Consider the following 11,971-nt stretch of genomic DNA (forward strand, 5'->3'; position numbering starts at 1 on the left):
GACAGGACGTGCAGTGTACGGTGGCGGGGTGTGCAGCGCTTGTGCACGTGCAGGTGGTGCATGGTGGTGGTGGTGGTGGGGGAGGGGGGGGGGGGTCTGGCCGCATAACTGTTTAGTATCCAGTACGAGTACCGCCCGCACCTTCCTCAGGACATGATGCGCAGATGTGAAGATGGAAGTAACAGTATTCTTGCACGAAATCGGCCAAGGAAAGAATGACTCATTCTTATGAGTCACCAGGCCGCATCAACGGAATTGTTGGAAGGTACCGGAGGATATAAACGTCCATAGCCTAGTAAATTATGTTCCCAGTCATTCACCCTGAGTCTGACATTGAACGTCACAGGAGAAGATCAGGTCTTCGCTCAGAAGGGTGTGAATACTGAATGTAGTTAATGTACCGTGGCTCTGAGAAACGCTTCTAACCTCACGTGTTAATGGGTATCAGCTGCAAACCACACAATTGTATGTTATCAAAATTTCCAGGATTCTACGCGCACAGTTTGTTGCCACCTTCTTGCGAGTGATGGCCGCCGGAGAAGTGCCGAACTTCAGCAGCTGGATGGGTGAGGAGGAAGACGCGTGCAAGGCACTGACCCCGTTCCAGGTGGTATTCCCTGGCACGCATGACTCGGGCAGCTCAATGCTAACTGGATCGGCGGTGATAGGCTTGAGTTCGGGACTCAATGCCCTCTGCAGAGTTCCCTGCTTTCGTCGGGTAAGGTTTCACCTGGCTCAGTAACTGTACTTTTCAAACAAGCATTCTGTGAGCATGACATTGTAGTCTGCATGTACGGGGGTATTGCACTCTGTGAGCATGACATTGTAGTCTGCATGTACGGGGGGGGGGTATTGCCTTGGGCAGGTTTAAAAAATGCTTTGTTGTTCATTAGACTTCATAGCGATCGGTTGCCCAGTATCTCTGAGCTCCGCTGACACGATCTAACAAGATCGAAACAGCTAGCTGTCCGGAGATTGAAAACAATCTGTGTTACCCAAACTATGGCAACAATATTAAGAAAATGTGTTAAAAAAAGCTCGTTTAGCTAAATAATACTGAACCTCTGCTAAATGTTTCATTTCGAAGAAAATGTGCTGGTTTCTCTGGAGTCTCCATGCGCTAGCTATGACGTGGTAATTCCTGCTGTATGCAGCCTCCCGGTTTTCGTACCCTATCAGGTGGTCATATTCAGCACACACATACCACACACATGCACACACACACGCGCGCGCGCGCGCACACGCACGCACGCACACACACACACACACACACACACACACACACTGGGATTCCATACACTGTGGTCTTCATTGAAACAATGTATACTGAAGTACATAGTTTAGTACATTCTGGGTACCCCCGTGCCTTGAGGTAGACATGTACAGAATGCAGCCTGGATTGCCCTACATCGTCATGACATTGTAACGGTACACATGCAGCCATCTACAAGTTGACATTGTGCATATCAATACTAAGTCTTATGTTGACTGGGTTTCCCTACAGCGTGATGTACACGGCCACCTACAGTGCTCGCAACTGAAATCCGACCCCTAAGCGGTACGCGCACATCGCACAGAGCCACAGACCCAACACGGGATAGTTAAACTACGAAATAGAGACAGCTGGGATGTGAACTCGTCCCTTAGGGATCGGATTTCAGTTGCCAGCACTGTACATTATACTATAGCGACCGACCCGGGTTTCCCTACATCGTCATGTACATGTATATAGTCATCTACATTATACACATTACATTATGTTATACAAATTGGACTCCCTACAAGGCTACATTCATCATGATATTGTCATCTGTATGTATGCAGAGAGGGTGTCCCTGACTCAACACGACTGATCACTCAGCACGGGGCTGTGTGTTGTTCCCTACACCGTTCACTTCATCGTAATGTTGCCATCTACAGTATAAGTTACAACTGTAGCAGATTGGCCTAGCTTTCCATTTTGCAATCCATGACATAATCGCTAAACTTGGGTCTGTCTTCATCGTAACACTTTACATGTAGTCTTCTTTGGCCATATGTGGGCGCGGGTAATGTGTTGGAGGGATTTGCCCAATGCTTGCATTGTAGTATCCTGTACCTGCTCAGCACACACATGCAGTTGCCGCTCCTTTGGACAGAGACTTTGATCTAATTCGACCTGATTCCACTGTAGGTGGAATCATTGAATGTTCCCCCCCCCCCCCTCTCCCCCTCCCCTCCCCCTAGACCAGTTTCATTTCGTTTCATTTCGGTCAGTACGGCTACTGTATACCGCCGTCTTCGTCTTTGTCTTCGTCTTGGGAGAGAGACAAGGGGAAGCTTCCGCACAGGGTGTGAGCCCCGCGGCCTCTCGCCATCGGGAGTACAGCTCGCCAGTTGCACATTGATAGATATGCCTGCAAATGCAGCTGATGTACACGTATTGAGGTAGAGTGCTGACTGAAAGGTTTATCCATTATCAACGTGATAGGTCCATGACCTAGTAGCCACACCAGCAAACAGGTAACCGAGTCGTAACTAACGTGTTACTTGACTTGGCCTTCATACCAGTCGATCTCACGGGAACAGAAGTCAGCGAATGGATATGCCGTTGAGCCCAAGCAATTCCTGTACTTGGCTGTGTTTAGTTGATAGGGCGATGGACGATCACGCAACCAGGCCTGTCCATCCATGACCAGCTGGTCGGAGGCATTCGATTTCTGGACTTTCGCATAGCCTCGGGTGAGTGGAAATGCTTGACATTATATTGGGCATGTGTAGATTCGAGGACACGGAATGAACTCTTGGCACTCTAGCGTGTCGGAATGACATTTCCCCATGTGTGATAAAATGAATGGCTAATCTGCACTTAACCCAAAAGGCTTGCCCACCTAGTCAGGAGGTTTCACCCTAACATGTACTTGACACCCACGGTTTAATCGACTGACTCACGAATGCCACCCAGAGCACGTGAGAAGTCCATCGAACCTTCGACTCAGCAAACCGGCGAGACAGCACCACTCCTTGCCCAATACACAGTGTTTCGAGGAATTCACGGCCCTCATCAGTTGAACTGGAGCAGGCCGAGGGAGATTGTGCCTGAAGCGCACAACTTATCGAGTGCTCTCCAACCCAAACTATCGCCACGGATACATACTGACAGAGACGACATCAGTAAGCTACAATGACTCACAATGCCACATGCTGTTTCGAGGTGTTTATTGTCCTGGAAACATAGCGTCTCTGTAAGTTTGTATCACTGGTGATGATTGGTCCAGGAGAGAACTGCAGCACATAAGTGGTGCTCTTCAAGCACCATCGTCCTCAGCCTATCCAAGCTCAACTGACGAGCGAGGAATTCTCCGAAATACTGTGTATTCAGTAGTGAGTGATGCTTTCGCGCAGGTTTTCCGAGTCGAAGGGTGCTTCTTCTCGTGTGCTCTGGATGGCAGTCGTTAGTCGATCAGTTGTCAATCCAAAGTCAGCAGGAAGAGCGAGAGCTCCAGGGTGGGGAGCAACCAACTTTCCTGTATCATTATTATTTTGTTTTACATCGGAAGCTCAACAGTGCAGCTGCACAAAATATGAAGAGGCCGATGGGACCAAAAGATATACAATGTATATACATCAGTGTAAATGTTTAGAAAAAATGGGGGGATGAGTGGTGAACATAAAGAGAAAAGAAGAAAAACGTATGCTGAACCTGGGCAATATAATATAGCTGTGAAAAATTATATCATATATGTAGCCGAAGTCGCTACTATGATTTTCGTCCCTTTTTCTTTTCGTGCTCAGCTTCCCGAAACAAGCGTGGAGAGGAAGAGTTGACATTCATTCTCATCCACACATTCATGGTTGGGTATCTCGAGGACGCTCTCAGGGAAATAGTGCGCTTCATCGACTCCCATCCCACGGAATTGGTGCTGGTCTCCTGCATTCCCTACAACAATGTGAGTCACCATACCATGATGCCCTTTGGAATTCATTTTTAGGACAGAGTGTTGATAAATATGGTGGTAAAGACACACCTGGCAATATGGCGGCAAACACACGCCTGCCCACGCACGCTCTCTAGGCTGCGAAGTTCTGGCACAGAGCTCTCCCTCTCACCACCACCACCATCAGTTCGCTCAACCATAAGTACAGCTGCACTGGTGTCTTCAAATTCATTCTCCCAGGACAGAGTGTTACTGCAACAATCTCTCCTCCTCTAGTGCTGCTACCTGCCTCATTCAGAATTCATTTCACGAACGGAAGGCAGATCGCGTGATCATCACGTGGTGAAGTACACAAATCGAGCTCAAGTCAAATGTTTCGGGTTACAACCCGTTTCCCATACGGGACATGAAGACCAGTAAGTATGGATCAAGGACGATTCCCAGTACAACTTTCTGTGACGCGATTTGCGACAGTTGCGACAAGAAACTGCCTGCCGCGAGCTTTCGCAGGCAGTCAGGCAGTCGCAAGGCACCTGTCCCAGAAGTTGAACAAAGTTCAACTTTTGCAACATGCGACACGCGACATACACAAATGGAGTACATGTTGCCGTACTAGTGCATAAGGATGTCGCAAACATGAAAAACAATTGTGAACCGTGTGTCGCTGTCGCAGCTCGTCGCAAGTCGCATGTCGCGTGGCAAGAAGTTGTATTGTGAATCGGCCTTAAGGCATTAAAATAAAGGATCGGTGAACTTCAGTTGTGGCGAGGCTAAAATGGATCATCATCGTTTTTTTGCTGTCTCTTATCATGTCAGTATGTTAATAAATTCATGCGGGATGCTGTGCCCCTCTTGTCTAGATTGACGAGCGCGCATATCAGAGCTATGTGGAGCAGTTTCTGAGCAAGCACGCCTGTCCTGCCAGTAAGCTGTCGCCCACGACAACGGATGCTGGCACCACCGGTTCCCATGGTGATAGTGTGGGTGGTGATCGGGGAACACCATCGTCAGCGACAACGGTGCCCAGTATCTACTCGCTCACGTCGGCGGGTGAGCAGCATAGTGTGCTTTGTATGCAAAGATTTACTTCAAGTAAAAACAAACAAAAACACAATCAGCAGTTTTAGTCGCCCTCGCTTCGGTCTTTGTTGTTGTGCGCAAGGTGGAAGTATGTGACGTGGTGTGTGTTGTTTGATGCATGCGTTCAGGTGCTGAACAGTCCTACCAAAGACCGAAGCGAGGGCAACCTAGAAAACAACCATTAATGATTAACCACACAACCGGTACCTACAATCAGCAGTACTACTTACAATTTACTAGACAGGATTTGTGGCTATTTAGCAAGAACATTCACTGCCGATGCAAAGAATTACCGAGCAAGGCGCGCTCAGTAACCTAAGATACCTCCGTGGGCAAAAATGTAAGGAAAAATTGGAGGTGTATCCAATTTCGAAAGAAAAGGTGTCAGCACCGACGCAATCCACACAGTCAAGTAAGCCAAATGTTTAGTAACCGAACGTTTTCGTTCCTTCTCATCATAGGTAAGTACAGGGAATAAAGAAAAAAATGTATTAGCAAGAACATGCACAGCCGATGCAAAAGATTACCGAGCAAGGCACGCCCAGTAACCTATGTAACCTACAATTTACTATAGACAGGATTTGGTTACTAAATTGGCTTACTTGACTGTGCGGATTGCGTCGGTGCTGACACCCTTTCTTTCCATAGCAGTACTACTGTTGTGGATATAAAAAATTAAAAATCCGGTGCAATGACGGTCAGGGCCCTCACATGATTAGTACGTACTACGTACACACCCTGAAACACTGCAAAACAAAATGCGCCAGCAGTGCTCGCAGCTGCCAGGCTAGTGCCCCATGGCCGCTTGACTTCTCGACGATATTTAAATGTCGGCAACAGTAGCACGCACACTGATACTTCACTTGCAACTGACACATTGTGTCTACAGTTGTACCCTCGTCAGTACGACATACTCTGAAGTAGATTACAAGACAAAGCTCATTAGTAGACAACCATCCAAAATCCCATGATGCCTGATGCCTTCAACAGCCATTCGTGCGAGGCCAGATAGTAGAAAATACTGGCTGATAATAAATGTAGTCGATGTAAGACACATTTTTTTGGCTAACGAGGGTGGACCTGTACATGTCTATGATGCACACTGAAGAGTGTGGCTGACCCTATGCTACATGTCTGTTATCTGATTGTTGATGTTACAGGACACAACCTGATTTTGATTGGCAATCCTGAGGCAAGCAGCACACCGGGTGATAGCACTGTATGGCTTTCAAAAACTAAACTAGTGACCGGCGGCCCGTTCCGCAGTCTGAGCAGTGTTGAGGAGAAACAAGACCTGAACCACCAGCAATTGGCAAACTATTCTTCGAACACGGCGACGGTGAGAGACGCGAGAATGTGGCATTGGCGGGTATTTTATCTGTGAACTAGTAAGATGATTGCATAGTAACATAACCGGAGCTACGGCGGCGGGGAACGGCCCGCTTGATAGGAGTGCAGCGAACTGTACCATATGGTACGGTTCGAGATGGGGCTGGTACACAAAGGGTTAAAAGCACAGTGTGTACTACATGTACTTAGCACTAGGGCTGAAACGAATGTTCAATGAAGCGAATGAATATTCTTTTTCCGAATACTTGCGAAATGAAGAATATTCCGAATATTCCAAACAATACAATTTCCATGGATACATAGTTTTATCCATGGTAACCATAGACCATTAACTGGCATACACCCCAATTACATGAGAGACCCTGATTTGAATAATCATTTGTCTTGCTGATTATAACACATCGAAAGATGCGAGCCTACTTATATTTTGCACCAAATAAGCTTGATCGATGTCAAAATGGCGATTTTCTGTACATTTACGAATATTCCTATTCTACATTAACGAAGAATATTCTTTTTCCGCCTTGCATATTTCGAATTTAATAATAATAATAATAATAATAATAATATTCCTTTCAGCCCTACTTTGCACACATCCTGTAACTATGGCAACCTGTTTCCTGTGTGCCTATGTGCTTATGACTGTGCGTGTAGGAGAAGCAGGCAGTCGAGCTCTATCAGCTGACACACACTGTCACTCCGGACGCAAAGAGCATCGTCAAAGATATCCTAACCTGCAAAACTCTGATCAGCCACGCTGATGCTATGAACGCCACGCTACCAGACTTCGTATCCAGCCGGTTGAGCAGCCAGCACCGAGGCAACATCAAGATTATAACTGTGGACAACTTCATCACCTCTGATGTCGTGGCCATAGCCAAGAAGATGCTCAGGGATCGACTGCAGAGCATCTAATTCTGATACTCACACTACACAGTGTTAGCGCCGCTGTAGGGTAGTGAAGTTCTAGCACAGAGAACAGAGAGCTCTGGCATAGCCGTTGTCACAGAAATCAAGCTGGCGTCTTGGTTCTGTGTGCCTGACATGCTGTGGTACTAGCCACACGTATACATGCCTGTATACCACAACGGCCATGTTTTCCACCACCGGTGGTTTCGGCAAAAACACGGAGTCGCTCTGCAAGCGGATAGCTTCTCTTCAAGCAGCCAAGACCGGAGAGGCATACAGCTGTGCCATGTCTTGGGTTCGCTGCAAATTGAGTTTTGCCCTACTCCAGTCCAGCTTGATGTGTTTGCGTGGATCCCGGAATCTTCGGCCGGCGCAGTTGGACTCACATCCCACCTTGGCGGTTGCTGGGGCGGGCATTCGTATTTGGTACCATTTGCCCCTGGTTTTGTCCGTATTGGTTTCATTTTTGCTCTTTTCATCCTAATACATGTTCTAGTAGTAGTCGTTTTCAGTCCAGTATTGGACGGCCGCACTCCAGCTCTTCTTTGCACTTCTCTTTACTTCTTTTTCCTTTGACTTGATCATTGATTGTGATGGTATTTTGTGAGGGAAAAAAGGTGTACTACAACCCATATCAAGAGTATATAATTATTATAACCCCCCAAGAGTGTGCAACTCATGATACCCTTTCTATGGGGTTCGCCGACGTCGTTATATCCGCAGTTGTGGTGTAGTGTCACAGTTGTACGTTTCCAGCCCGTTTTAGCGAGCAGCGGAGTAATCAAAAAAGCACTCTTTGACATAAATCACTGCGCGTGTGCAAATCCCCAGCATGATCCTGGCAGATATTCGGGTTGCGCTCACGCTATCCTTCGTTTGTACGTAGTACGAAACACATAATGTGTGTTTTCGCCGTCGGACACCCCACATGCAGAGTTGCACACTCTTGGGGGGTTATATACTCTTGCCTACATTACTAGTCTTAGTAATGAGAACAGTGAACACTGTCATGGCAACTTCCTGTACCAGAGGCAGAGAACCACTACAGCCAGAACCGATACAAGGGATATCATTTCCAGTCAAATGCTGAAAACTCATTGTTTTTAATTCAGTGCCCAACCTGGTTTCCATACAGGTCATGGATTGCTGATGCTACTTACATAATGGAATTGTTATGCTTAATCTGAATTGTCTGGGATAACGTGTACAGTCAACTTCGCTTATAACGACACTCAGCGGGGCATCAGAAAAGTGTCCTTATTCGCGAAGCGCCGTTATACCCGAAGTCTCGTTATTATGTATCACAGTTGGATGGGACTTTGCTCTGGGCATGGAAATTCTGTCGTTATTCGTGAATTGTCGTTATATCCGCAGTCGTTATTAGCGAAGTTGACTGTACTGCGTTCTTTGCATCTGCACGGTGGTATGGACTCTTGGTGTTACTGTCAACCAGCAAAGTATCACGTATGTGGCGGATACCAGTTCTACATGTATAATTACAAGTATTATTATCGGTTACTTCAGCCTGAGTCTGTGGCGACTTATGTTTTTTGCTGCTGAATTATTTGTTTGCCAGGTAGGAGAGACTCAGCAAGCACATGTACACCGTCCAGCAAAGCACACAGGGGCCATGCGTTGGAAAGTCCTAACGCCCAGCAAAGCACACAGGAGAGAAGTATAGGGGAGTTCCAGGAAAGCATGACCAGGAAACCACTGAACGCTGAGTACTTGGGACAGTCCCTGTAAACCACACAGATGCCGTGCATGCCAGAGACACAGCAAGGACACGGTGCAGGGGAGAGACCGAGCCAAGCACACACACGGACGCGGTGCATGGCAGAGACAAAGCGAGTGTGCTGTGCTTGCTAGAGACCCAGCCCAGCACAGTCACACTGTGCATTGGGAGAGTCCCAGTAGAGCACGCAGACCCCATGGATAGGAGAGTCCCAGTAGAGCACACAGACCCCATGGATGGGAGAGTCCCAGTAAAACAGCATACAAAGCACCGATCACGGTCCACAATACGTTGTAGTCAGAGAGAAAGCAAAGAGGAGAAAACATTGAACATTGCAGGCTTCAAAACAACATTGCACGCTTCAAAACAATAATTATGGACATCAAGAACTTGACAGAAATACATAGGCACTCAACGATATATCCATAACAGGACTTGAAAAAAGGCAAAAGAGAGGAATGAAAAGAGTGAGAGAGAGAGAGAGAAAGAGAGAGAGAGAGAGAGAGAGAGAGAGAGAGAAAGAGAGAGAGAAAGAGAGAGAGAGAGAGAGCGCATATACAGGAGAGAAACGAGGGACTAGTCGGCACGGACGGTCTTGCGAGCGCCACGCTGGGACACCTGGACGTAGACAGCGACAGCCATGATGGTGGCCACGCCAGCAATTGTATACCGCATGTAGGCAATGGGCAGAGCAGAAACGAGGAAGTTTGAATACGTCGCCAAGACAATGGTTGTCATGGCGAGCGGGTACACGGCACAGCCAGCTGCAAAGGCGTGGATGGACTTCATGGCGGCGGGTTTAATGAACGCCTTGACAAGCTGAGCGTTGTTGGCTAGGACACCGCCTGCAGGCAATAGCAGAAGAGAATGAAATCCATGCAGAAATACAGATTTATACACTTGAGGATACCCACACCTCCTCTCACTGTGTTTGTTGCTGTCTCTGTCTCTCCCATGCACAACTAACATAAATTGAACTTGGATGTTGAGCTTTATCCACACCTATCATAGGCAGCCTTTTGGGAGTTTCCAGCGTGACAATTACCAATGCTACGCCTTTCGGCTGAATAGGTACATCCTTCTTCGAGCACAACCTCTGGTGTGAGAAGCTGCAAACACTGGTCATAGACTGAATGAATATGTGTCTATGTTGTGTGTGTGGGGGGGGGGGGGGGGGGGGGGAGGAGGAGCATGCTAAAAAAAACTGCCTATAAAGATCGATGCCTCTTTTAGAAAGAAAGCCGCAAGCTAAATTGAGCACAGGTACGCCATGCGGCTAATTTACATTGGTTTCTTGCTTTGTTTTCTAAGTGCTAATGTGTCTCCAGCGAGAAGGAGAGAGAGAGAGAGAGAGAGAGAGAGAGAGAGAGAGAGAGAGAGAGAGAAAGAGAGAGAGAGACAGAGAGAAAGAGAGAGAGAGAGAGAGAGAGAGAGAGAGAGAGAGAGAGAGAGAGAGAGAGAGAGAGAGAGACAGGCAGACAGAGAGAGCGAGAGAAATACAGAGAACGACAACAGGCCACAGGGTGTCTCTAACTCACCGCTGGTTGCCCCAACCATGGCGATACAAGTGATAAGGCCGATGAGGCCGTGCCGTGTAGTGAAGTGATCTGCTTTGTTGTTGTCTTTGTTGGTGATGATAGTAGCCAGGGCTATGAGAGCACTGGACACAGCTACCAGCTGACTCAGCAGGTGAATGGTGACTTTGCTAGAGAGTTTAGCTGAGGCGTACAGAGGATGATTACGGGACAGAGCGAAGATTCCGTTCGGCATGGCCACCAGGAACTGAACACAGAAAATGAAAATGATGCATGGGAGAATAAGCGACAGGAACAGGAGGAACGGAGATAGATAGATTGAGAGACAGAGAGAGAGACACACAGAGAGAGAGAGAGAGAGAGAGAGAGAGAGAGAGAGAGAGAGAGAGAGAGAGAGAGAGAGAGAGAGAGAGAGAGAGAGAGAGAGAGAGAGAGAGAGAGAGAGAGAATCACATATAGAAAAGAATGACGGAAACTGGTCGCGAGTAATATTCGTCATACTGGATAACACGTTATTTTCAGTGTAATTTTAATTTCGGTAGAGAATTCAGCCACCTAAATTTAGATTACACCTAAAAGGCACTAGAGTATGCACTGTATGCGAAGGGTAGGCTGGTCACCTAATTCTACATTACACCTGAAACCTGGCGGGTCCCTGGTGCCGAAATTTAAATTCACCAAAAATTACATGATATACAGTACATGAACACGGACGATCCTGTGTTTGCAAGCACCCTCCCGCCACCACCACTACCACCACCACCGCCACAGGACGGTACGGGGCCAATACGAGATTCTGCGCCAACCATGGCGCGTCACGTGAGAGGCCCTACCTCAGACACGAACAGGCGTCAAATTAAAGCGGTGTGGACCCTGGCTAGCGCCAGACGCTACTAGAAGCAGCGTATTTTGCATAGCTACGGGAACGAGAGAGCTTGGAAGCTCAGGGCCCTACGCTATGCTTTTTTGCTAAGCTCATCGTGCATGTTGTTAGAACTGATGGATATGTTTTTTTCCTTTGATTAGATACATCATTGTGTTGCAAAAACGTTTCAATGAGTTACTGAAGTAACGTCTTCTGCATAGCTACAGGACCGGCGCTGACTCGGCCGATCACGGGCGTTCTGGAGTCGACGGGATGTCTGTCCTGACGTTTCCTGGGACCGGCGCTGACTCTGCCGATTATTATTATTATTATTAATTCAACATCTCCTGGCTCGTCAGAAGACTGCCAATATATATGAGAAGTCGGGTGGTAGCCAACCACGGCGAACTGAATAATAAGGAGAGAAACAAAGAGAGTACTGCAAGGGGAGGCATGACGAAAATGGTGAGATTATTTAGGACGAAGAAGCTGAAGCTTGAACTCCTTAATGTCTGTGCATGCTTTAAGGCTAGTTGGATCACGGGGGTTCTGGAGTCAACGAGATGTCTGTCCTGACGTT

At 47.4% G+C, this 11,971-nt stretch overlaps 2 protein-coding genes across 2 annotated transcripts; one reads left to right on the top strand and one right to left on the bottom strand.

Annotated features, from left to right (window-relative positions):
- Positions 1 to 445: 445 nt before the first annotated feature.
- On the top strand, positions 446 to 7,865 carry LOC135818955 (uncharacterized). The gene is made up of 6 exons (XM_065332122.1): positions 446 to 718; positions 2,628 to 2,721; positions 3,775 to 3,929; positions 4,778 to 4,967; positions 6,158 to 6,336; positions 7,002 to 7,865. The coding sequence occupies exons 1-6, from the start codon at positions 527 to 529 to the stop codon at positions 7,260 to 7,262; spliced, it is 1,071 nt and encodes a 356-aa protein (XP_065188194.1). The 5' UTR covers positions 446 to 526; the 3' UTR covers positions 7,263 to 7,865.
- Positions 7,866 to 9,265: 1,400 nt separating this feature from the next.
- On the bottom strand, positions 9,266 to 10,773 carry LOC135819907 (probable transmembrane reductase CYB561D1; the record flags this gene model as incomplete). The annotated part of the gene is given in 2 exon segments (XM_065333206.1): positions 9,266 to 9,836; positions 10,530 to 10,773. Coding segments are annotated over 2 exon segments (513 nt in total), but the record flags the coding sequence as incomplete, so codon positions are not given.
- Positions 10,774 to 11,971: the final 1,198 nt, after the last annotated feature.

Source organism: Sycon ciliatum, chromosome 6, assembly GCF_964019385.1.
Source record: "Sycon ciliatum chromosome 6, ocSycCili1.1, whole genome shotgun sequence".
Classification (NCBI taxonomy): Eukaryota; Metazoa; Porifera; class Calcarea; order Leucosolenida; family Sycettidae; genus Sycon; species Sycon ciliatum.

Bases quoted from the DNA above. Each gene is read 5' to 3' on its own strand.
- LOC135818955 (XM_065332122.1), top strand. From the start codon at position 527: ATGGCCGCCGGAGAAGTGCCGAACTTCAGCAGCTGGATGGGTGAGGAG. The intron at 719-2,627 runs GTAAGGTTTCAC...GGCTGTGTTTAG, and splicing joins GAGTTCCCTGCTTTCGTCGG to TTGATAGGGCGATGGACGAT. The intron at 2,722-3,774 runs GTGAGTGGAAAT...TTTCGTGCTCAG, and splicing joins GGACTTTCGCATAGCCTCGG to CTTCCCGAAACAAGCGTGGA.